The 27,222-nt window shown below is 37.9% G+C and overlaps 2 protein-coding genes across 4 annotated transcripts in view; one reads left to right on the top strand and one right to left on the bottom strand.

The window, feature by feature from the left end:
* The window catches only part of conv (convoluted), a 378,533-nt gene that overhangs the window by 174,765 nt on the left and 176,546 nt on the right, over nt 1–27,222 (bottom strand). The gene's annotated exons all lie outside the window — the stretch shown is intronic.
* Nucleotides 2,864–27,222, top strand: part of Myb (proto-oncogene like protein Myb) — a 42,896-nt gene continuing 18,537 nt past the window's right edge. Inside the window, exons 1-3 of one of the 2 annotated variants that reach the window (XM_065224765.1) lie at nt 2,864–2,987; nt 3,838–4,283; nt 23,043–23,192. In XM_065224765.1, the coding sequence (XP_065080837.1) occupies nt 4,206–4,283; nt 23,043–23,192 (228 nt within the window). In that variant the 5' untranslated portion in view covers nt 2,864–2,987; nt 3,838–4,205. The remainder of the gene's footprint in view (nt 2,988–3,837; nt 4,284–23,042; nt 23,193–27,222) is intronic. The other variant, XM_065224764.1, reaches the window with a different exon arrangement.

The raw sequence follows: 27,222 nt of genomic DNA, 5'->3' as shown, positions 1-27,222 counted from the left end.
CTATTCGGGAATTAACGAATATGTTCTATTAAAATTCTAATACCTATTACAGTTAAACATTATATTGCTTGTTTCTATTCTACATAGGAAATCTTTAAAGTTAAATCCGACTATTTTAATCAATCCCATAATTGTTTCATGTTATCGTTGGACCATTATACTCCAACTATTAGTTAATGCAACGAGAGTATAGAATTCAAAATCGATATAGAATATAAACCATATCCTCCTGGAAAGTTAAAAAGAGAGCTGTGCTGAAAACTAAAAATGTTTCAAACACGCTCCACCTTTGGTTCTAAGAAGGAAGATATCTTGCTTCGATGGTATCCAGCTATGCAGCCTTGAAGATTTTTTATCTACTGTAATAAACATGTTCTACATTTAAAAGGTGAGAAGCTACGAGATCCGGGTCCGCACCATAGTATGGTGTGAAAGGTTTTACCACTTCCAATTTTGCTTAGGCTATTCCCCGTAGCTATCGTTTGACGGGCAAGAACCTAGCGGACGGAAAGTACAAATATATCCCCTATTATAATACAATACTCACATGGAGATAAGGAATACAAATGATAGAAATCAAACCGAACGAGCAACCAGCAAAAGGTCCCCATGTCTTTCAGATCAAAATGAACTCTTTTTGGTTCCAATCGAACAGATTACACCGGAAACAGTTCGTGACATACAGCTGCTCTGCTCACTCTCTCAATAAAATTAATGCTAATTCCATAACAAATTCGCCAATTTCCACACAAGCCTTCTGACCTTGGATAAACAAACAAATTAAATCGGTATAGCAACCCACCAAAAAAACTAACGCTAGATATTTCTTAAGTATTTTTAGGTATTTTCAGGTATCTTAGATATCACTTAGAACTTTATTTGTATATGAGGGAAAATAGAAAGTTTAGAGTGGGATGCCCCTAGCAATTAGCTGTATCTTCAGTAAAGCCAATAATTTTTGCTGACTCTTGAATGAATATTAATATTGTCATCAAAAAATATCACTATCATGACAAGATGCCAAACGGTAACGAGCCTGGAGGATACAAAATACACTGGTTTTTAGCATGGTTTTTATGAGGATTGTTAGGCACTTTCATAAAACAACACGTTTTTTTTAAGTGGGGGCGGGGGACGGCGTCACATTGCAATTGAACACTTTGTCAAGCATTTTTTGCGTGACTTTCTACCAGTGATTTCACAAAACTGGACCAACTAATTTCTATTTTTTTATTAAACGCACAAATATTGGCTACTTTTCTCGTGGTTCTAGAAGAAAAAATCTCAAAATAATGTTTAATTTCAAAGTTCAAGTGGTAGTAAACGTCATTTTAACTGCTCGAATGAAGGGGTTAAGATGCCGGCGCTGGTGGTTGAAATTCCACTAACCCCTCATTTTATCTGTCAAACTTTCATAGCGAATCAAAACAAACATTGTGTAGTACTAGAATTTTGGCAATACTTTTCCATTTGCTTTTGGATAAAATGCTTGCTAGATACAATCGTACAATTAAATCTGTGATTTGTTTAATGGCAATAAAAATGGGTATAGTACCTGGTATAGTATCGGAAATCTTCAACAAAATCGTCGGTAACCTTGGGAGTGCCAGCAAACTCCTTAAAATTGTCTGCAAATCAGTCTGGAACGTTTGAAGTTTTCGTTGTATCAACGTGATTTTTTGCCTTTTTTGCTCATATATAAATAAACGTTGAAGTAAATAGTCACTCATCGTGCTTTCTGACAGATAACATAATAAATATCACTAACCTTTTTAATCCCACCTAATCTTTCCTATAATAATTTGGAAGCATATTTAGTAGAGATTACAATGTCTTCTCCCTCGGTTTTTTTGTATGGTCCATCCCCCAGGCAAAAATAAAAAAGAATTAACCACTTCATTCAAGCACTTAAAATGACGTTTACTACCACTCGAACTTTGAAATAAAACATTATTTTGAGATTTTTTCTTCTAGAACCACGAGAAAAGTAGCCAACATTTGTGCGTTTCATAAAAAAATAGAAATTGGTTTGTCCAGTTTTGTGAAATCGCTGGTAGAAAGTCACGCAAAAACTGCTTGACAAAGTGGTCAATTGGCGTTGACGGCACAGTCGAAAAAATTTCTCTTCCAGCAAATATAGATAGTTTCTTATGAGAATTTTCGGCCATGTTTCACGCACAGTCTGACGTTTGCTTATGGATTTTCTCATAGGAGTAAAGAGCTACAGAGTCACCGTCAACGCCAATTGGGTGCACATGTCTTGATTAAGCTGGAATTAGAGCGTAACAGCTTTTGTAAACAATGACTTCTCTCGATGATTTCTCGAAACTCAAGGCACGTCCACGCCAACCAATATAACCAACGGGAAGGAGAAGTCTTCCTGCGGGCAATGTTTATTAATCCTGAACACTAAATATTCATGAATAATTAACTTTTAATACCAATTCTGATTGGATGAGCTGCATAATGTTTGCTTAGAATCCTGCGCGAAAATCCAAACCATCATATTAATTCACGCTAAAGGTCACGACGCAGGCATCGGCAATGATTTGCATTAATTTAGTTCATTCATTTTAATTCATTTGCTGCTAAATTTATTCATCAATAGAATTCCGTAAAATGAGATATGAACTCGGATTTGTATGCAGGTTTTATATATACTCACCTTGGCTTACCCTTTTCAAATTTCCTCGTAACGCCATATTTTTTCCATCGGAACCTCGCGCCTTTTTTCCTTGCTCATTGTCATCGAAAAGGCTTTTTCGAACGCGACGGCGACGCTTTCGGTAAGTGTCAAAATTGAAAAAGACAAGCAGCCGACAAACGATCGTTCCTCCGCAGCCATCCAGAACAGAAGTTTGCTGCTGTTTTACTCTTATGAATTAGAATTTCTCCAGTATGACTACCTAGGATTAGTGCAGAAAAGTACCTAAAGTGTTATATAGTAGTGTTATTTCATAGTTTAGTATCCGTACTATACGGGAGAGGTAAATTTCAAGGTTTCAGAACGGAATCTGAAGTGAAACGGAGTGCTTCCTCCCGCAGTGGAAAATATTGCGTGTGGTGCTGCAGCAGGGAGAGTACATTGGGCTGGAAGATTGTCCGAGTGTTGGTGTTTACGGAGTGCTTACCTTTTGAAACGCTTCACAGTAAAATAATAGTGCGTGTGTTCATTGTTTACATTCGCTAGGAAATATTGAAAGATTATAAGTCCGTAATATTGTAAAATATTCGTAGGATCCACTTGCAGTGCCAAAATAATCCACCAAAGGCACACCAGACAAAGAGTAACGGGAGGAAGTAAATAGTGGCACCCTTTTTTTTTTTCGCGTTCCCTTCCCGTGTGTTAGCGCGAGCTTGTTGTGTATAAGGGCAAGCGAAAAAATAAGGGGACGATTCAGTGCCTATGACCCTCGCATAGAAAGAGCTCCGGAATAATAATATTATGTATGTCGGTCGGTCGGGAATAAAGTGGTAGTTCTTCCTCGGGTCGTGCGAGCAAGAAGGTATATAAGAGCCGCGAGGTGCTACAGTGCGAGTGTGAGTGAGAAAGGATCAGCCTAAAAGCGCCCCGTAGAAGTGGTGTACCTATGGGAGATCGAGGACAAACTCCGCACGCGGTGCACAGGAGAACGAAAACAAAACATCTGCCGTGGAAGGGCAATAATTAAACATTGAACACACATCCATATGTGCGTATGGTGTGAAGAAAGCTAGGGATGCTTGCATTTCTTGACGGGGCTAACTAATGTTCTTGTATTCTACGATAGCTTTTGCTATTGGGAAAGAAGGGACCATCCCTAGCGTTAAGGTACATGTGTTACTTTTTTAACAGAGAGGCAGGAAGCGCACGCGGGGATGAGTTAAATCGAAGAAGCACCGTGTCATGAATGATGATGATTGCTGCTGAAGTGGTGGCGAACCCCAGAGTAGCGGAGCACTACGGGGAAGAGAGTGAATAGTGAATAAAGAGTGGTCCGGGCCGCCAGAGCTATCCGAGTCTGCGTGAGGATACCGGAATAAAGTGCGTAGTAGAATATAGCAGGAAGCATCGAAGGACGAAAAAGGAGAAGAAACAGAAAAGTGTAAAGTGATAGATCGGAGGGAAGAAGGGTAGGGGTGTGCGCGCGCGCGGAAGGAACTTGATAGAAGATCCTGCGCCAGCTGGAAGTAAACTTTAAGAAGGTAGCAGCAGAAACACCAAAATGGACACATCGGACGATGATCTTTCTGAACATTCGCAAGGGGACAAATCGACCAAGACGCGTTGGACGAAGCATGAGGTGAGTTGGATGTTATTTTAGATTCAAAATAAGGCATTGATTAGGTTTGGCTGAATTATCCCATAATGAGTCACTTCTATTAAATAGGTTAATAATTTTTACTGTTATGTGTGTCGATTGTCATGGATATTATGAAAAACAACTTTAATATTAGGAATTGTCATTATTTAAAAGAAAATTAATAATTTCTTCACTGGATTAGAATAAGGGCTACAAAATGTGTGTTCTGATTTACAGATTTCACTAATCTTTTTTAAATAAGTATAACAAGAAAGAAATTGTGTTAAGATAATTGTTATGATAAAACAGCTAATCTAAAATTTACACTAAACTAGTACCACACTGGAAACTATTTTCACAGGAAATTTGCTTAACAAAATCAAAATCAGCACTACTTAAAGGTTCAACGTTCAAAAAGTAGTCAACTTAAATTGGTTGATTTTCGAAGGCGTGTGTCTACCAAAACTCTTGCCATTTTTGGTTTTGGAATGTTGCATTCAGTTTTGATGATTGAGTCTCTTTTTTGCTGTTTTGATCACTTTCCGGTTGACTATAAGTCAGTTTTTAGTTACTATTTGGTCACTAAATCACTATTTTATTTCTGCACACGCTTACAGCCATGAGTAAGTTTATTGGAGTGGTTGAATCTGTTTATATTTTTGTTTGTTTTTTTTAACGACTCTATTTTTATGGTGCAACATTCTTAAAGTCCACAAACTTGTATTTTTCTTTAAATCTTGACTCTCAAAAAAGAATTTTCAAAACTATTCTATGATCTCGGACATTCTTTTTCTCTAAATCCCAGAATCATGAAAATGTAAGACTAAATGATAAACTTTTGCATAGTCGTAAAATTTTGTTGCTGTTTGTTAATCTGAGATCATATTGCTCTTCCAAAGTTTTTTTTTTCATTTTAAGGATTAATTTCAAGAAGACCAAGAAGTTCCACCGCAGCTGTGAAATAAACAAGGCTTAAAATAATTGCCAGGAACTTTGACAGCTGCGGAAGAACTCTACAGTCGCTATATTTATAGTCTAGCGGATAGAATCTCGGGAACCAATTGAGCTGTCCATCCATCCGTTTTTTGGCTCCTCATACATAGATTTGCTGATGACAATCAGAGGTTATTAAGCTTGATCAAGGTCAACAGTGAGGAGAGGTTTCTGTGCTACAATGAGTGGTTGAGTAGTTTCTGTGCTACAATGAGTGGTAGACAACTATCATCATCATCATCATGAAGCGAAAGCGTCGAAGCGAGTGAATCGAACCTCGTTTGGTATTTTATAAGATTGTTGAGCCTATAATAATCTGGAAATCACAAAATTTACTGATTCAGTCGAATACTATAGAGATTTGTCTATGTCTAAGATTTTACAGAACTTTCCTTGTTCGAGACCCGAGAAAAAAAAATGCACTATAATTTTTAATTCATTTCAAACTACGAGATCATGAACAATTTTACAGGTTCGTGTCTCGATATTTTTTAAGCTGAATCGCAATTTTTGTCATGTCTAAGATACCTCAGTCAATTTCTATGGACAGTCTTTTACTACCCGATATTTGATCTATTTACCTTCACCATCTAAATTCATTCGCAATTTTTCTTAAACCCTTGATCGGTGGTATGTTTACAAAAAAAAAAGTGCAGGTGCACAAAAAGTGCGGGATGAAGAATTATGTTAAAACTAATGTTTGAGATCAAATGGGATCCTTCCCTCCCCTTGGCTAGTTTTTGAACCTTGTTGCTGGTGGGCGGGCTTAATTTCATGCTTTATAGTGGAGTATTTGAGACGGTAGGTTTATGGCCGGCGTTGCAGACTCGTGCCGCGATAGAATGGTGGCATGGGCATGCGATGGGGATTTCTAAGCTTCCCGTCTCTGATGAACCACTGCATGAGAGAGCCAAAGATCTAGTCTAGCAGTGATAGTATCACACTTGTTATTCCTTTGTTTGAGAGCCGCGTTGTAGTACGCTTACGTATAGACACTGACGTTGGGTGTGATACTGGCGAGGTTTTTTTTACGCAAATACTCTTATTTTATTTATTTTTACGCAGATAGATTTATTTGGGTTTGCAAGGGAATTATAAATTATACTATTGAAATATTACAGAAAGTTTTTTTTCAACTCTTTATTTGTTTTAAATTCAAAATAAATTACATTTCATTTTAACCTAGGTGTTCCAGTTCCTACAGTAACTTACCAGCCTTAATTGTTATGATATAGATCAGTGGTTTTACATTTTTCCTGCCTTGGCAATTCTGTATTTTAAACAGGTTTTTTTTTAACCTGCATGTCAGTATAACAATTGACATCTTAAAAAAAAAACTAAAACTAAATCTTATCTAAGTATATATATTTATAAATGGAATTAATTGTTGCAGTTGAGGATTGCAACGATTTTTGCCCAAAATTATTAATTATTTTGTTGGACATTTGTTCTAAAGTCTCAACAGACGAAATTCTATGTACCTCGATAGCACTGTACCAGGAAGGCAACTTCAAAGTGCCCAACAGTGTTCCTTCAATTTGCGTGACAAGCTTGCATTGTTGTTTTCATTGAAGTATTACTCAGGGAACAATGTTAAACACCATTTTTGTACATGGTATTGTAACTAATCTTATATGTGCTTCATTTTGATTTGGGATAAGTGTTTGAATTATGGCTCGGGATTTCCACTGTGGCGTGCTTCTATTGTGACATACCCATACGTATTTTTGTGGTGCGACATAGTGAAAGCGTGTGAGCATAGTTGAAGCATATCTACCTAGATAGAGCTGGAATTATGGCGTAACAGTTTTTGTAAACAATGGCTTCTCTCGATGAATTCTCGAAAGACATGACTCTCCCTGGCAAATCAACATTACCATCGAATAGGGGAAGACTTCTCCTACCCGATGGATATGTTGATTTGTGTAGGCGTGCCATGAGTTGTTAGAAATCAACAAGAAAAGTCATTGTTTACAAAAGCTGTTACACACTAAATCCAGCTCTATCTAGATATACCCTATATAATTTAAAAAATCAGCTGGGAAACTAACTTAATGTAACCAATACTAATACCTTTCTCTCTGTTCTTTTTTTCGTTTTCTATACCCCTTCACCATCACCCCATATCCCATCATCTTGACGAGAAATGAGTTACTTGCATGGTGCACGCCCAAGTCGTACTACAGGATAATATGCCGAGCGTGGTTATATCACAAAAACCACGCAGGAACGGAAATCGATGGAGCTGAGGAATAAAGGGTGATACGGTCAAAATTTGGTCAAGGGAAAACGCGTGTAAATCGGTGAAATCGTTTATTTAAAAAATCAAATTAAATTTCTTTTTCAAGTTCAATTAGCATAAAATTCAGGAAAAATATTCAGTTAGGCTTCCGCTTTTCCAAATCCGAATTGCCGGGCCTTATGCTTGACCCCTGCCATCAGATTTTGTACAGCCACCTTGTCCACCTTCTTCGCCGCAGAAAGCCAGTTTGCCTTGAACTGCTGCTCACCCTTAGCAGTTTTTTTGGTCTTCTTTAGGTTCCGCTTGACAATAGCCCAGTATTTCTCAATTGGGCGGAGCTCTGGCGTGTTGGGAGGGTTCTTGTCCTTGGGAACCACCTGCACGTTGTTGGCGGCGTACCACTCCATGGCCTTTTTACCGTAATGGCAAGATGCCAAATCCGGCCAAAACAGTACGGAACAACCGTGTTTCTTCAGGAAAGGCAGCAGATGTTTATTCAAACACTCTTTCACGTAAATTTCTTGGTTGACAGTCCCGGAAGCTATGAAAATGCTGCTTTTCAAGCCACAGGCTTGCCAAACTAGATATTTCTTTGCGAACTTTGACAGTTTCATGTGCTTGAAAACATCTGCTACCTTTCCCCTTCCTTTTGCCGTATAAAACTCCTGTCCCGGAAGCTGCTTGTAGTCGGCTTTGACGTAGGTTTCGTCGTCCATTACCACGCAGTCAAACTTCGTCAGCATCGTCGTGTACAGCCTCCGGGATCGCGCTTTGGCCGTCGTATTTTGTTTATCATCGCGATTTGGAGTCACTACCTTCTTGTAAGTCGATAGTCCGGCTCGTTTTTTGGCTCGATGCACGGTTGTAGACGATACACCCAGCTTATTTGCGGCATCTCGGAGAGAGAGGTTAGGGTTTCGCTTGAAACTACCGGCAACTCTCTTTGTCGTCTCAGCGGCTTCCGGTTTTCGATTTCCCCCCGATCCAGACTTCCTGGCTGTCGACAAACGTTCCCCAAACACTTTAATTACATTTGTAACGGTTGATTTGGCAACTTTTAGCGATTTTGCCAACTTTGCGTGCGAGTAGCTCGGATTTTCGCGATGCGCGAGCAAAATTTTGATACGCTGCTCTTCTTGCTTGGACGGCATTTTGATAACTGAAGAGTGAATTCCAAAATCAAAATAGGAGCAACATTCTACACACACACACCTTCAAAATGAGGGGTGTTCAGGTTTTTTAAATGCAAAATTGAAAGAAATACGTCAAGTTGAAATTGACCAAATTTTGACCGTATCACCCTTTAATGAGGTAAATTCTACACAGTATTTTAAAGGAGCCAACTCTAAGCAGGTAATAATAGCAATTAATAATCAAACAGCCATAAAAAGGTAAGCATGAATTTATTTATTTTAATTACAGTAATGACCCGATTTTGTTCCGCGCTTCAGACTTTTTTCTTTCAATAATTTCACATACCCATAAATCTAAATTTTTCTCATTACTGTATTCCATTTACATTTACATGATTTATCACATATTTCCGGAGAGTTTCGAGGTTGGAGCGAAGTTGCTTTTGTAGATAGGCACGTCATTTGCTGGTTTCTCGCGAATTGGGGCTCGGTCTGTTAAAACTTATAACACAAACAGGTAGAGGAATAGTTCCTCTATGATAGTTTGTTTGCAGGATTGTTCTTTTGTTCGCTTGAGACCGGCGATTGACGTGTTTGTTTGCAGGCGCGATTGCGCCCAGATCTCAGGGTTCTCCGGATTTATGGTCGTAATCTAATACACACAGTTGATCACAATACGAGCCTAAAAGCTGCAGTGACCTAGTGAGCACCATAGCTCGAGTCGTCTGTTAATATAGATGCTAGCCTATTAAGACTGGAGTTGGTCAACTCTCGAAAAAAAAGAATAAATCTTCCTATTTAGTCTTGAACTTCAATAAGAAAACGCCAGCAGACCAATAGCATTAAGCAAATTAACAAGAAGAGGAATAGTTTAGGAAATAAGTAAAATTGGAGGTATGTGACAATTCATAACTTATAATCTTTTGTAGGTACTGAGTTTATTGTACTCGATTACTATATTATTATCGGTTAAAGCATTTGAGTTAACTTATTTCTTTTTGTTCAAGTACTTACATTTGTAAACAGCAGTCAATGTTAATTTATGAACTAAACCCTACGTGACTGTTAAATCGATCTTTCCTTATGTGGTATTGATGCATGTTTAACTTTTCGCGGCTGTCGGATTCAACGCGCCTACGTCTTAACGCAGAAGTGATTCGCAATTCGGTAGAGCTTGCCAAACGCTTTTGAGCTTATGTAGTATAGAATTTGTTCGGTACAATCGCGAAATCTTGAAATGATTGATACGTCCGTTAAGGTTCAATTTACTTTGATGCTTTTTGGAAAATTTCAAAAGCAGTTTTTTCCGACGCATTATTTTAGATTACAAAAAGCTCGCGTCATTTTGTGTAAAATATCAAAAGGAATCAAATAGTGCGAGCTTTTTGCAATCTGAAATAATGCGTCGGAAAAAAAACTGCTTTTGAAATTTTCCCAAAAGCTTCAAAGTAAATTGAACCTTATATTAACTAATTTGATACAAAGCTCAGTAGTAAATAAGTAGAATATCTAGGGAAGAATCCAAAACTAATCAATTAATCAATTTATTTTGGTTGCACTCTTTAAATGATTTCGGTTGTTTCGCACGGCGCTCGGAGTTCGCGTGGTTTGCGTAACTTACACAGGGTGTCTACTACCTGGAAAACCGGGAATTTACAGGGAATTTTATTTTTTCTGGGAAAACCTGGAAAATTCAGGGAATTTTGGTTCCACTCAGGGAATTTTCCAATTATCACTACATTCGTAATTCAAAAGAAGTTTTTCGTTCAGTTTCTCGAAACGTTTCTTAAGGACACTGAACTTGACAAGCATCTGACAGCTAAGACAACGTGTGTGAACGAGACAAGTTCATTCAGAGAGTCTTGTCACGTTCGCTCTTCGCTGATTTGTATGTGGATGATCAAAATCGTCGTAAAAAGTAAACAGCCGAAAAAGAGAGACTGGCAACCGTCAAAAGGAAGCATACGAAGCATGTTTTGTATAAGAATAAGCATGCCAGACAGCAGGCCTACATAGAATTTTTTTGAGCTTCAGAGAGGGTCGGAGATCTACTGAGAAATTTGTTGAGAACAGAACTACAAACAAATTAAAAGTAATTAACAGAAATTCATAAAAACAAAATCACAAGAGAGGTCGTAGATCTTCAGATAAATGTTCAAAGAAATTTTCAAAACTTCAAGCATGCAAAAATAATTACTATAAGCGAAATTTTGCAAATCTAAAGGGAAATTCGCATAACTTCAGACAAGTCCAAGAATCTACAGTGAAATATAAAGTATTTCACAGAAGTTTGGAGATCCTCGAAACATTATTCAACATCAGAAAAGTTCGTAGATTTTCAGAACAAAGCTACAGAACTTTGAAAAAAAATTACAGGACTTCTGAAAAAATCACAAGAATCTCAGAAATGTTAATGGATCTTCAGTAAAAATTGCTGAACTTCAGGGAAGTTCTGCGAATTAAAAAAAAAATATTTACACGATTTCAGGAAAATTTGTAGATTTTGAGAGAGACATTTAAAACTTCTAAGAAGCTCAAATATTTTCAGATAAATTTTGACAACTTTAGGTAATCTTCAATTTTCAAATCTTCAGGGTAACCCGAGAGGAATTTACAAAACATCAGAGAAGTTTGCAGATCTACTGAGAAATTTATTGAGCCTCAAGTTTTTTTTGTAGATCTTGGGAATAGAGCTACGGAGCTTAAGACAACTTTACAGAACTTACTCAGGGACGTCAGAAGGTTTGAAGACCTTGCAGAATTGAGATATTAACAGAAATTTTCAAAACTCAAGGAATTATGTATATCTAGTGAGAACTTTTCCCACTAGCTTGTCTAAAGTTGGTATCGACATCCTGGCGAAGTTTAGAAATCCATTTTCATCTTCATATCGCAGCTCTTGATGGACAAGTTGAGCCAGATCCCTGCCGGTGTTCCTCCTGAGCAACCATTTCCTACTCCACAAAGTTCACCTTCTTTTTCTCATTTTATTTAAAATAATAAAAGCAAATACGTCTGCCGAAACCAGAGCAATTTTCCGGTAATTCATGATGGAAGTATTTACTTTTGATTCCTGATACAGTTTTGTTTTGAAATCTAAATTGACAGTTCTTTCGACATATGCAAGCAGTGTGAACACCAGCAAACAGGGGGGTTCGACAAAGTGTGTCGAAAGAAAATTCGAGCAGATTTTTCATTATGGCGGTGGTCAAAATCAGACCAAGAAATCAGATAGTCTAAACGGACCTTAAGAGATTTTAGACATGTGAAACCATGATTTATTCTGTCTTGATCTTCCAAACAGTGTTGGACTCAAACATATTATCAAAATGGTATTTTATTTTTGAAAGCATATTGTTATCAAATTTTGATATATCGTTTTATCGAAATAGTATAGTCAGGTTTCTAACTTGTATTTATATTCTTGAATTAACACAAATACCAAAAAAGAATGTAATATTGATTGACGTAATGCATGTTACTGTATGAATAACTAATGTGATTGCAAAAACCAAATACAGTATTACACCCATGGATATAATTTCTTTTCGCAAATTATGTGTAGGATAAATGCACCAATAGTGGAGGTACTTTAGTGTAATATGTTCCTATGGTGGCTTATAGAGTCTCCCTAAGCCGCTATAGAAGTACATTGTACTAACGTACCTCCACTATTGGTGCATTTACTAAACATAAATTGTACAAATTAATATTAAACAACCTATGTGCATCTGTTCTGCTGTAATATTCAATAACTTTTTTGCTGTGCCGATAAGTACCAACGCCCAAGTTTGAACAATCGAAAATAACATAAATCAATAAGTACATAAAAGGAATTCCAGATGGATAAGTAGATAAAATAATAATGTGTATAATTTGTATGCAACTGGAATTTTTTTTATCCGACCTGGAAAAACCTGGAAAACTCAGGGAATTTGATTCCTTGGATTGAGTAGACACCCTGTTACATAATTTAGATATTTCGTTCGACACGGATTTACTTATTTAATCGAATTACTACGCGGATGTATCTACGCGCACACGTCGCAGCATTTTTTCTATAACTATCTTGAAACAATACACAAGGAATCCAGTGTTCAAGCTGCCAAGATAGGCTAGTCCTTCTGCTGTATTGTCAAAGGTAGAAGCAACATGTATTCAAATGGGTCAAATCTTTTTTCCTTGATTTATTTTCCGTGCTGAGCACCAATGCTACCGACGCCTGAGAGGCAGCTTCCACATCTGGACCTTACCTATCGACTCATGAACCTGGGACCAACGTGGAAGGAAGACGTGATCAGAGATGTTATGCCTCAGAAATTCCTTGCGGCGCCGACAGGTAATCACGCTTACCACTACACCACCGGCGCCGCTAAATGGGTCAAGTCTTGAAAACCAAGCTGTCACGCAGCTCCAGCTTGATACCAAAAACTAAAGTTTGTTAGGATCACGTTTAGTCCTTCCTTTGCATTTTAGATCAATCCCGACCAACCATTTCGTTAATTTTCTTTAATTTTCTATATATCGATTCATAAGAAAAATCTATAGAAATCGTCACCATTCCATGAGTAATTGAAAAGATGCTATAAAGATCTTTGTTAAAATATTGCTACCAATCGTTACCAATGTTAAAATATCGATTGTGTTGCCAGATCAAAATATCGATTTCTGTTGTAAAATCAAAATATCGATACTCAACTGCTGATTTATTTGTGATTTTTTGCATATGCATAATTTCTAGTTTCGATCCCATGCCATCTGGGGTGTACTGATTTCGTTGTTGGTTGCTAATCCTCGGGTCCACGGCTGCTGTTGATGAGCTCACTCTAGTATGTGGTGTATTGAAATTTCTGTAAATCTTTTCATACATGAATTCAATATTTATTTGTCATAACCATCAACCAGTCAGCCATGTAGGTGTAATAGAGGTCAAAAAGGTATCAATTTTCCTCATTGGGTTCCAAATGGCGAGAATCCCACCACGCATGCTATCACGGGTTATTAAATATATAGGCGTAAATTTGAAGAACTACAATAGTAAACATTTGCTGCGTCGCGGCCATCGGCAGGGCTGGTAGCAGGTCACTTTTTAGTGACGTCACTATTTTGAAGCCAGTCACTAAAAAGTCACCATTTCCTTAAAAATAGTCACTAAAGTCACTTTTTCACTACTAAAATAAAGTGAAATTTAAAAATATCAACAAAATGTTGAAATTGAGTACTTGGCACTAAGAAAGTCTACAGTAGTATGAAAAAAATATACATATCTGTTAAAAAATCAGTGCACCGCAAAACTTTAGAGCACCAGGAAAACTATTGGGAAATGCCTTCAATTTCGATTAAAAATTGGGAAAAAATATACCATCTTTCCCAGAAAATTCAATTTTGATTAAAAATCGGGGAAATATACCTTCTCTCCAAGAAAATAAATTGTAAACCTTCGAAGCTTTCCAAAGGCATTTATCTGTGATAGATTTTCAAAAGTCTTTCAATGATGATTAAGCATTTAAAAAAATCCAAAGTAAATTTTAAGTGAAATTTAAAGAATTTAAGAGTAATTTAAAGGAAATTTAAAGGGAGGACACCAAGATATATCAGAGAAGAATACAAAAGTACAGACTACGAAAGCCTAATTTAAAATTAAGTGCTCTGAGAACCGATTTCTTCATCTCCGCTTAAATCTTAAGGCAGGTTTACCTATATAGTTAAACTTGGCTTAACACATACGGGCGTCGCTTTTGATTATTGTTTAAATTATTAGAGACGCAAAATTCAGCTCCGAAACAATTTTGGAAATAATTCCAATATAATTGAGAGTGCATTTTAACGAGAGTTCTGGGAAGAATTCTATGATGATTGGATGAGGATTCTAATAAGAATTTAAATAAGAATCCAAAATTATTTTCGAAATTTTGTTTAAGGGAGCTTTGATGAAAATTCCATGAAAATCCCGTGAACTCCATGCAGATAGTTCTAAAAGAATTTTGGGGTGATCTAAAGATCTAAAGAGTTCGAAATAAATTCCGAGAAAAATTCCAATGGAATCGAATTTTGAGGGTTCAATCTCAAAGGAATTCTGAGAAGAGTTTCAAAGTTATTCGGTGATGGATTTTTGTTTTGAGAATTCTGAGGAAATACTATGGCCCTCCCCTTGGCTAGTTTTTTAACCTGGACGTTGGTGGGCGGGCCTAATCTTATGCTTCATAGTGGAGCGTTGGAGACGGTTGGTTTAGGTCCGGCCTCGTTGGCTCATGCCGTGACAGAATAGCGTCATGAGCATGCGATGAGGATTACCGAGCTTCCCCGCTCTGATGAACCATTGCATAAGAGAACCAAAGTTCTAGCCTGAAGTGATAGTATCACACTTGTTACTCCTTTATTTGAAAGCCGCGTTGTAGTACGCTTACGTATAGGCACTGACGTTGGGTGCGATACTGGCGGGTTTTGCCGCAAATCACTCTTATTTTATTTATTTAGATAGATTTATTTGGGTTTGCAAGGGAATTATACTATTAAAATATTTCAGAAAGTGCCCAACAGTGCTCCTTCTACTTGCGTGACAAGCTTTCGTTGTTGTTTTCATTGAGGTATTACTCAGGGAACAATGTTAAACACCATTTTTGTACATGGTATTGCAACTAATCTTATATGTGCTTCATTTTGATTTGGGATAAGTGTTTGAACTATGGCTCGGGATTTGCACTGTGGCGTGCTTCTATTGTGACATAACCATACGTATTTTTGTGGTGCGACATAGTGGAAACGTGTGAGCGTAGTTGAAACATATACCCTATGTAATTTAAAAATCAGCTGGGAAACTAACGTCAAAGTGAAGCATTTTAGTCACTTGAAGGTGTCACCTGGGACGAACTAATATATATTAAATATAGGTCAAAGTCAAAAACAACTTGAAACACGTTAAATTTTAGATTACATTCACAAGTACAGGTACTTAATAAAGCATGGTAGGTAGATTAGAGATTTCAATTATTTATTAAATTACACTAGAGATATCATAATCATCAAACGAACTTAAATAAGAAAATTTAGACAGCCTAGTCGCATTAAGTGGATTAACAGAAGAGTTAGGATGCGGAGGGTCCGCTTAGGGAGGCAACTAGCCTTTAAGGTTCAATTTGCTTTGATGCATTTTCTGGAGGTTTAGGAGCGGTTTTTTTCGGTGCGTTGTTTTGGATTGCAGAAGGCTCGCGTCATTTTGTGTAAAATATCAAAAGGAATCGAAAAGTGCGAGCTTTTTGCAGTCTGAAGTAGTGCGTCGGAAGGGGCTGCTTTTGAAGTTTTCCGGGGGGCATCGGGGTGGATTGAACCTTAAAACAACTGGCAACTAGTCTTTTCATGTATTGTCTGTTTATTTTGATTATTGCTTTAACATATCAATTTGGTATATATGTGAAAGGATGAATCAGTGGGAGATGGATTTTCGGTTTCTTTACATTTAGCATCACTATGTGTCATTTCCTCAAAACCCCCCAATAACCGGCCTCTTCAATCCCTTCCTTTTCCCATGGCGTTCAAGTGGTCCACATAGACTATTCAGCCATTACCCGTCCTTTATCCTCGGCTTTGAATTGACTTGCGCTCCCATTGCCCCACCAAACGCTGCAAAATGAAAATGAAAAATGAGAATTCTGAGGAAATACTATGGGAATTCTAAGAAGAATGAATGCTGGGGAGAAGTCCAAGGTTAAGTAGAAATTTATTAAATTTCTGAGGTTAATTGCATGGAAATTCCTTCCTTCCTTTATTATTGTCCTTTATCGCTTTCTACTTGCAATATACACATTTCACACTGCTTTACTATAACGGAACTATCAACTATTTACTTTCATCTCCTCATCTGTCGTATAAAATGTCCACTATAATTCTGATATTTGATGTTAAGCATTTCCAACTACGAAAATAATCTATGTCCAAGAATTTTGTTGATTGTTCTGCAATGAATTTGCAATATTATTATTGTAAAAGCTTATTTGCCTTTAAGTTTAAGAGAAGGGAAATTATTCTAAAAAAGTTCTTGAGATCATTCTGAAGAAATTCTGTGAAAATTTCTTAGCGAATTATCAAAGTTATCTACCTAGATATATCAAAATTTTAAACATTTCGAACGCAAAATCAAATTCAAGCTCATAAAAAATGGGAATTACTATTTGCTAGGCATCATGTATAACGTAAGCAAAAGTAAATTATTCAAATCACTTCAAAAGCACTTCACAGGAGATTCGAATAAATTAGAGGAATTTATGAAATTTGATTTTAAGTTTCAAGACATAAAAAGTTTATTTCAATATCAAACCGTATTTGAATTTCTAAGTCAACATATAAATGGTTACTTATTAAGTATTTACAAGTCACTATTTGGTCACTATTTCCGTAATTTTAGTCACTAAAGTCACTACTATTATATTGCATCAGCACTACCAGCCCTGCATCGGTCTTCTTGTTCATTTACCGGCAGATTGCTTCTTCCGATGAAATGCCGAATCTGTCGATAAATAATATAAACATTGCCATCTGTCACCTGGTGTGTCTCGAACTCTCTTTAACCAGCGATGCAAATCGATAACAAGGAGATTATAAATGTGCATCAATGGCAATCTTTGTTGTTCTTTGTCAAAGTTCAAAGTTACGATTGTTGAATAGTTCAACGGGTAAAGGATTTCCGAAATTATTATTCTCGAACCGGAAACGAAATAAAGACGCACGATCCAGTTGCTTTTATGCGATGCGAGAGAATATAATTTTCCTGTCAATCATACAATAATTTCATTAATTTGTATATACATATAAGTGTGCATAATATTGGCAATTGATGTAAGTTTTGTTTACCTTCATATAGGTTTCATTCTGGATTTAACTTAACATTCATCATTCACTTTCTCAATTATGTTTAGCCCTAGATGTAAGTGTAGGTGATAAATTTTTACTTACGTTTAGTATCCTTTCCAATATTTCCAGAGTAGTTTTAGCATTAATCATTTAGCTGTAAGTCCGGTAGCATAGAATTCTTGCCGGCCCAGTTTGTTGATGACAATGGATTCAATAGGAATGTAGGCTATCAACTTTATAAAAAAAAGTAGAAGGGTCTGTGCCTAGGGGCACGAACGGAAGCTTGACGTAGGACCGCTAGTCGACGGAATAAATGTGAAGAGCATTAAGTTCTTTTAATTGATCAAATCAGGCATAACATTTGATAACGGCACAAAAGCATTTGTAAACAAACATTCTAAGGCCCTTTACACGCGAACTAAAGTACGCCCACGCAAACCAATACCACTTACGGAAAGGTGATAGTTGCTCCTATGCGATGATGTTGTTGGTTTGCGTGGGCGTACTTTGGTTCGCGTGTGAAGGGCCTTAGAAGGTTTGTTTACAAATGCTTTTGTGCCGTTATCAAAAGTTATGCCTGAAATATCTATTATCTCAACTCTTTCCGGTTTTGAATTGTAGGCGATCCAAATTTGTAGTAATCTTTTTCAAAAAGAAAGTTGATTACGAGAATCAATCAAAATCACTTGCACCCCTGCTTCCAAGTTTGTGTGGTCGTTGGGGGCTTGTGGTTCTGAATGTGGACAAACAAGCACAGATAAATTCTATTCCAACTCTTTACTGATGTAAGCTTGATGGCCCTGAAAAGGGCCGTTTTATTGAAGAGGACATCCATGGCCACTTACGCTTGGCGTGTTTAGTTTAGGTGACAGCATCACGGACCTCATTTTCCACGAACACCTTCACCACACCTCGTAGATTAGACCGGAGATACGTCAGACACTACCACGGCGAGCCAGACGACGGATGGCGGTTATCTCGAAGAATTTGCGATGACGGTTGTCACCTCCTTTGCCACGACCTACTGCTATTATTGCTGACCACGCCGTCCGAAGCGAAAATGAGCTGATACCAGACAGCAGCGCTGCTTTATATCTTTTTAGGTTAAAGCAGAATGATGTGCAACCAAGTGGTATAAAAGCTACAAAGACTCCTCCCATTATGAGTAGTTTGCTATCAAGTAGCGACACTGGCTATTTTCTTTTTGCGTACACGGCGAATGAGAACGCCCCAAATTTGAGTTTAGTTCACTCATAATCGCCAAAAGTGTAGGAACTCAGCGATGAGTAAATTTGTCTCATGATTTCCTGTGGAAAACCTAAAAAATCTGCCAGAAAATGGGGAAATTGACGAAAATTTTATTCAGTCTCGGAGTAGTACCAATAGACTGAGTGAATCCAATCTTTACTTTTCTCAAATTCGGGAATTTTTCCCTGGAAAATCCTGGAAAAACCTGGGAAAACATGAGGAATATTTACTCATCGCTGAGTTCCTGCACTTATTTCTGAGATAACTAAACTCAAATTTGGGTCGTTCTCATTTGCCGTGATAGATATCGGCGCCGGTGGTTAGCGTGATTACCTCTCACCCCAGCAGGCCTGGGTCCAATCTCAGTCGGCGCCATTGGCATGTTCTAAGGCATAACATCTCTGGGAGCTGCCTCCCTGCCGTCGGTAGCATTGGAGCTCAGTACGGAAAACAAATCTCGCGTCACTTTTCAATAGGTCCTATCTACATTGATCGATTCTCTTCATCGACACTCTCTTTCGTAAATAACTCGGCTTCACAAATCTGGATCAACAATAGAAAAGAGCCCATCAGCATTTGTAAATAAACCGTTCCAAAGCCCTTTACTCACAAAGCGAAGGCCACCCACACAAACCAACACCATCATCGGATAGGGGTAACTTCTACCTACAAGATGTTGGTGTTGGTTTGTGTGAGCGACCTTCGATTTGTGCGGCTTTGGAACGGTTTGTTTACAAATGCTGATGGGCCCTATTCTATTGTTGATTCAGAAATGTTTCCTGCCGTCTTCGTCGAATTAGATGCTAGATTGTTGCTTCTTTCATCGAAAATATCCGGCCGTGGCGATTCAAAGTTGATCAAGGTTGATCAAAACAATTTGTATCCCTGCTTCCAGTTTGATTACATGAGCATTTTGTGTGGTCGGTGGTTCTGAATATGGACAAACAGGCAGATGAATTCTATTCCTACTCTTTACTGTAATAAGCTTGGTGGCCCTGAAAAGAGCCGTTTTGTTTCCAATGTTGGTGATGATTTAACCTCTGAAACCAAACAGAGTGCGTCTCTGTCACTTCAAAAACGTAGATGACATCCATGGCCGCTTACGCTTGGCGTGTTTAGTGTAGGTGACAGCATCACAGATCTCATTTTTCAGGAACACCTTCAGCACACCTCGTAAATCAGACCGGAGATACGTCAGACACCGCCATGGCGAGCCAGACGACGGATGGTGGTTATCTCGAAGAATTTGCGTTTGGTTCTGAACATGGCGATGAGTGTGTAAAATATTACGCAATTCCATTCTCCCTATTCGCACGCGCCCGAGGATCGGAGGCGAATGCCACTTCGACTTGTTTTGTCTACTTACTACTCTCTGACGACTGTGCTAGGGAAGCAGCATATGCATGTAGGTAATTGGTGGATTTCTTAGTTAATTCGACGCTTTTGGAAAATGCTGAACATTTACCAGTTTTTCAATAGTTTTTTGTTGAAAATAAACATTCGGAAGCATTGTTATCAATGCGTAGCCATATTTCTGATCGATTGGTGATAAAATTATTGAAATTGGACCAGGGGAAGCTGAGTTATTAACGTTCAAAATCTTTCTTAATTTGTTACATGATCCATTTTCGGTTTTCACAAAGTGTACCCCCATATAGAAATCAAAGACGTAGTCCAACGTCAAAAAAACAATGTTAGCTATAATTAATCATAATCACCTCAACACTGCTTACCAGTTCTAGCTTTAGTTCACTTTAGTAGTATAGTTTGTAATTTACTTTGATTTACTAATTAAGATTTTAGTTTCTAGTACAATAAGTAGCCGTAAGTAGAATAACACGTAAATTAATTGCGATGGCGAATTCGCTTTTCCTTTTTCAACAAGTGTATCTTTTGTTTTCTTTATTGTTCGTTTTTACTCACCCGGGGTGACAGTCCGTCAAACCTGTCACTCCGTCGTTATCGGAACCGCCACAGGGATGCGCCCCGCGCGATGCTGTCGGTGTCAGGGTGTATTAAGCTGAAGGTGTGCGCGCTGGCCTAATGGCCAACAACGATGATATCAGTATTTAAATATTTATTGATGAATATTTGTAAAGAATACTAAAGTCCATGTGACATATCGAAATTAAAAGAAATTTAGCATGGCACCTTTATAGATTACTATTATATGACCGATGAAGAAATAATCTTAAATGTAAGCAGGGTTGCTTCCATTAATTAATTAATTTAGCTTTATTTAGGAGGCTTTCAGCCTTAGGCTGGTTCGCCTCCCCCAGGGTTGCTTCCACTCACTTGCTATAAAAAAATAATTTTCTGAATTTTGAAATCATTCGATGTTATAATGATATTTTGTACTTGTTAAATACAAGAAGAGGATGAAAGGTCGGTTTTAGCTATCTTATTCAATGGGACACCGTTTTTTTAGATTCATTCATTAAATATGCCATATGTATAGTTAAATTTATATTGGAAGATACCATTAACCAAGGTTTTTGCCAAAATCTTTGGTGGCATCATAAAATACAAAACAGAAAAGGACATTTTCTCACTGCACACTGTACACGTCAAACAAGCACTACACGCTCAAAGTAAAACAGGTAATATTACTACGCCCAGGGTTACTTCCACTCACTTGCTATAAAAAAATGTTTTTCAAAATTATGAAATCATGAGATGGTATAGTGACAATTAGTACTTGTAAGTTACAAGATGAGGACGTGAAGTATGTGTTTGACACATAAAATCTGTCAATATTGCCAGGGTTGCTTCCACTCACTTGCTATAAAAAATGATTTCCTGAATTTTGAAATCATTAGATGTTATAATGATATTTTGTACAACAATACAAGAAGAGGTTGAAGGGCAAGTGTTTGACTCATAAAACCTGTCAATTTCGCTACCATAGTGTTACAATAAGCGATTTTATGATTCGTGAGCGTTCACTCAGAGTGAGCGCTCGCGAGTCGTAAAATCGCTGATTATGACTATCTGAAAGTAAATTTGACAGGTGTCATGTGTCAAACACTTGCATATCAACCTCTTCTTGTATCTCACAAGTTCAAAATATTATTATCACATTTAATGATTTCAAAATTCAAAAAATCGTGTTTTTATAGCAAGTGAGTGGAAACAAGCCTGAATGTAAGTATCGATCAATAAAGATTTTTAAATGTGTACATCGAAATCATAGAAAATTTAAAGTAAAGAATTGCCGACATAAATCTTTATTTCTGTATAAAGAACTTTGACGAAGTTTCACGAACGGTTGGTCGGGATCATTCTACGTTTTTTAGTACAAAGTAATTGGAGTAGATCTTTGTGCTGGGATTTAAGCAAAAAAATCAATTTGTCGCAATCCGTGTATCGAAGCGCTCGATTTGATTTATCGTCCTGCTTGCGAATTTCTTCACCTTCTTGGTCACCTAAAAACACTGCATATTTTCAGCATAAACCGGGCCATTTTTTGCAAAATTTGGCTGGTTCTCTCTGGACTTCAAAATGTATGCAGTTAACTCCTAATTTGAACGGTCGCATCTTTCGTCCTACGAATGCAAATGAGATCAAAGGTTGATGCAATTGGTTCCAAACAATTAGAAAAACTTTTACGAAAAAAAGAGTATGTATGTTAAATTAAGTTTTCAGAAATAAAATTGAAAAAAATATTACCCGCGAAAATTTAGAATTAGAAGAAATAAACAAGTATTCGCGTGAAGTTTCCCCACTTTTTTGCTACAGCTTCAGAAAAACAATACGTATCGCTTTCAAAATTGGGCTGTAAACAATAAACATGTGGTAAGCCTAGGGGTAAAGACTGCTTTTGATGATGAGCAATATTGGAGTTAATTTTGAGTAACTCTGAGTAATTCGAGTTGCTCATTATTGATTGCACGGTAGAACAGCAACCTGCTTTTGTGCGTATTTTTTTTTTTCAAATGTCAAGGTCAGATGTTTGGTGAAGCAAACATTCAAGAAGTCTTCAACCCACCATCATCCAACGACGTATCATACTGAATCACTATCCTCATCCTTTTTAAGCAGATGTCACTTGAATTGAATGCAGGCAATCATCATTCAACCCCTCCCTCATTTGGCACATTTTTTGTATGAACCTTATTTTTTTGTATAGCTTGTCACAGTTACGGAATCCAGTGTTCAAGCTACCAACATAGGCTACTCCTTCTAGATAGAAGCAAAATTTATTCAAATGGGTCAAGTCTTGAAAACAAAGCTGTCCAGATACCCAAAAAAATGTTCATAAATGTTTAACAATTGTTTACCTTTTTTCCATTCCAGGATGCTGCCCTAAAATCTCTGGTAGAGCAGTACGGTGAAAGGTGGGACGCGATCGCCAAGTTCCTCAAGGATCGAACCGATATCCAGTGCCAGCAGCGATGGACGAAGGTTGTCAACCCCGATCTCATCAAGGGACCCTGGACAAAAGAGGTAAGACTATTCCAGAATATATAGCTATCTATCTCCAGATAACTATACATAGGAAATCCAAGAAGAAAAAAACATGTTCGATCATGTCAGGTTGTTGCCATCATCCTGATCAGGAAAAGGGTGAGGCTCAGTTTATATAAAAGGTTTCCCACTGCTACAAACTTAAATTGCGCAATTTCTCTCGAATCCTTCAAAAAGGGGTCCGTTTCACCCCAGTGCACATTTCGCTACGCTACACATCACCGTCATTTGATTTGTTCGCTGATGGTCTCTCAGCGTCAGGAGCAGGACGACGGCGACGTCTGCGCATATAAATTATGTTTTTCTCCCCCCTCCGACACGTCTGTTGTGTTGGTTGATTGTTGATTGTCCGTATGTATCGCAAGCCCAGGTGGCATTTGCCATCTTGTTTCTAGGTGTATTGCATCAGTCAGCACATGCAGGAAGGCTACAGGTTTCGTTCAATGTGACTAAAGGGGCTATAATAACCACATGTCTTCCTCCTTCGTTCCGGTTGGTGGCGATCGGACATAAGTCATGCGGGTGTGTCATTGTATGTCTGTGAAGTTAAGTTCTTTCGGGAGACAATCTGACCACGCAGTTAACCCTTGATGAGAGGCACCACATTCTACCGGAGTTTTTATTACATCTATGCTGCTCAGAAGCTCCAAGTCTAGAAACAGAGAAACAGAGCTAATTATAATACGAAGAAAGCTTGAAGAAGAAAAAAGTGCTCTGATCATATCCTGCGTAAGCGTAAAACGAATGAATAGTAGCAGTAGGTAGTTACCGATGCGCGGGTGATCTTTATAGGAAAAGAGGAACTAAAATAGACACGGTAACGCAGCGATCGCACTCACTTGAAATAAAAGCGAACATCCAGTAATCGGCACTAATGGAAGCGACGATGATGATGGAACGTAAGAAAACGAAAAAGAAAACCATCGTGAAGGGAAGAGAATGATGATCGCGCGAACGGAGAAGGATGTTGAATGAAGGAAAGGATTGTAAGCCAAGCGAGATGCTCTGTGAAGTAGAAAGACAATCAGCGGAAGTAGATCATTATGTCATTGCGCTACGAGATCTTACTAACTATGAGGTAGGGTGTGCTTTGCGGAAAGAAGAAAGGTATAGTTGTGCGGTTGTGAGGAATAGCGTGTTTTCTGTACAAATTGTTGAATTTTTGCTTGAATAATTTGATTTTAGATTTCTTCAACTCTGTTGAACCACAAGTTTTTAGATGATTCTATGATTTATATTATAGTTTTCAATCACAAGATGTTATCTCAACCAGAAAAATCTGGAAAACTGAGAAAACAGTCATTGTCACTGGAAGAATTGACTCTCACCTAATTAAACCTTCGTCAAAATCCCATAAATTTTTCTTCAGTGACTTAGATTCACCTGGTAACGAAAAGTGATTTTGTGCATTCTCATTCATATTCACTGAACCGGGAGTTGAAAACAACCGAGATTTTAATTGGAACCTTGTAATAAATTTGTTTACACCTATGTTAATTAGTTTCTGTTAAATCTTTTAAATTTGTCAAACCTCTTAACGGAATCCCTTTATGAAGAGCTTTGAGTGTGTTGGTTTATTTCCTTTAAATTCCGTTATGATTGCTCATCTTTTGACAGATACACGTTTTTCTTCTACTACATGTAGACTTCATCAGCACCAACTACCAAGTTGTGTTAAGTACTTGGCACTGGTGAAGTCTACAAGTAGTTGACGAAATACGCATACCTGTCAAAAGATAAGCAATTATAACGGAATTTAAAAGAAATAAACCAACACACTCAAAGATCTTCATAGTTTCTGTTACTAAACATTTTAAGTTCGGTCTCGAATATTTTAATTAATCTTTAATATTTCTTCAAGCTTATAATTCTGAACTTTCCCTTAGCATAGGATATCAAAAATCAAGTCAAATCTTAAATAAATAGTTATATCCCAGCTTAAGGGGAAGTAGACCGCTCCGAAAAAAAAATTACGTTTTGATTTTTCTAAAAATATTGAAAAAAAGTATCAAAAATCTAAAAAATCACATTTTTTCTAATTTTTTAAAGAAAATTCACGTGCAAAAACATGTTTAAAGGATTATACGGTCAAAATTTGGTCAATATCAACTTGACGTATTTCTTTCAATTTTGCATTTAAAAAACCTGAACACCCCTCATTTTGAAGGTGTGTGTGTGTAGAATGTTGCTCCTATTTTGATTTTGGAATTCACTCTTCAGTTGTCAAAATGCCGTCCAAGCAAGAAGAGCAGCGTATCAAAATTTTGCTCGCGCATCGCGAAAATCCGAGCTACTCGCACGCAAAGTTGGCAAAATCGCTAAAAGTTGCCAAATCAACCGTTACAAATGTAATTAAAGTGTTTGGGGAACGTTTGTCGACAGCCAGGAAGTCTGGATCGGGGGGAAATCGAAAACCGGAAGCCGCTGAGACGACAAAGAGAGTTGCCGGTAGTTTCAAGCAAAACCCTAACCTCTCTCTCCGAGATGCCGCAAATAAGCTGGGTGTATCGTCTACAACCGTGCATCGAGCCAAAAAACGAGCCGGACTATCGACTTACAAGAAGGTAGTGACTCCAAATCGCGATGATAAACAAAATACGACGGCCAAAGCGCGATCCCGGAGGCTGTACACGACGATGCTGACGAAGTTTGACTGCGTGGTAATGGACGACGAAACCTACGTCAAAGCCGACTACAAGCAGCTTCCGGGACAGGAGTTTTATGCGGCAAAAGGAAGGGGAAAGGTAGCAGATGTTTTCAAGCACATGAAACTGTCAAAGTTCGCAAAGATATAAATACCTGGTTTGGCAAGCCATCTGTACCTGTGGCTTGAAAGGCAGCATTTTCATAGCTTCCGGGACTGTCAACCAAGAAATTTACGTGAAAGAGTGTTTGAATAAACGTCTGCTGCCTTTCCTGAAGAAACACGGTTGTTCCGTACTGTTTTGGCCGGATTTGGCATCTTGCCATTACGGTAAAAAGGCCATGGAGTGGTACGCCGCCAACAACGTGCAGGTGGTTCCCAAGGACAAGAACCCTTCCAACACGCCAGAGCTCCGCCCAATTGAGAAATACTGGGCTATTGTCAAGCGGAACCTAAAGAAGACCAAAAAAACTGCTAAGGGCGAGCAGCAGTTCAAGGCAAACTGGCTTTCTGCGGCGAAGAAGGTGGACAAGGTGGCTGTACAAAATCTGATGGCAGGGGTCAAGCGTAAGGCCCGGCAATTCGGATTTGGAAAAGCGGAAGCCTAACTGAATATTTTTCCTGAATTTTATACTAATTGAACTTGAAAAAGAAATTTAATTTGATTTTTTAAATAAATGATTTCACCGATTTACACGCGTTTTCCCTTGACCAAATTTTGACCGTATCACCCTTTAGTCATTATGGCATAAAGTTGGACTCAAAAAAACCACAAAACATCAACTTTTCGGTTTTTCTGAGAGTCCAATATTTTTTCATGATGGGATAGAAAAATTTTTTTTGCATGTAATTTTTGACAAAAATCTAAGGAAGAAACTGATTTTCTTGGATTTTTGATAATTTTTCCCAATATTTTTAGAAAAATAAAAACGTACCGAGAATATTTTTTTATTTTTGGGCCGGTGAGCATCCCCTTAATGATACTCGCATCGTACGACTCAAAAGCGCTTACCGTCTCCGAACGCGTTTAGAATATCGAAAGCAAAGCATACATTCCTGAACGAACCGAACGATGCCATTAACGTGAGTCTTCGTGAGTGACCTGTGTGCGAAGAGTATTCGTTCTGCCTTCCATTCATTCTCGTTCCCTTCTCATCGTTCTTTACGAACTGGTGTGATCAGATAAGTGTATAGGCCGCAATGAACGTTCACGGTGAGTAATTTTAGGACTCGCGGCGAGTGCTACCAGTTCCCAATATGAGCAAGATGAACCGTGTAAATTTAAAAAGGAAGATAAGTGACACGGTGGAAGAAGTAAAACATGGCAGTGGGCACAGAACAGAAGGGGAAATGTAAACAAATCGG

This window comes from Ochlerotatus camptorhynchus, unplaced genomic scaffold (assembly GCF_037179485.1).
Source record: "Ochlerotatus camptorhynchus isolate MF236.1 unplaced genomic scaffold, CSIRO-AGI_Acam_v1.1 ptg000215l, whole genome shotgun sequence".
Taxonomy (NCBI): domain Eukaryota; kingdom Metazoa; phylum Arthropoda; class Insecta; order Diptera; family Culicidae; genus Ochlerotatus; species Ochlerotatus camptorhynchus.
The sequence above is the reverse complement of the archived record's forward strand: the minus strand, read 5'-3'. Positions and strand labels throughout refer to the sequence as shown.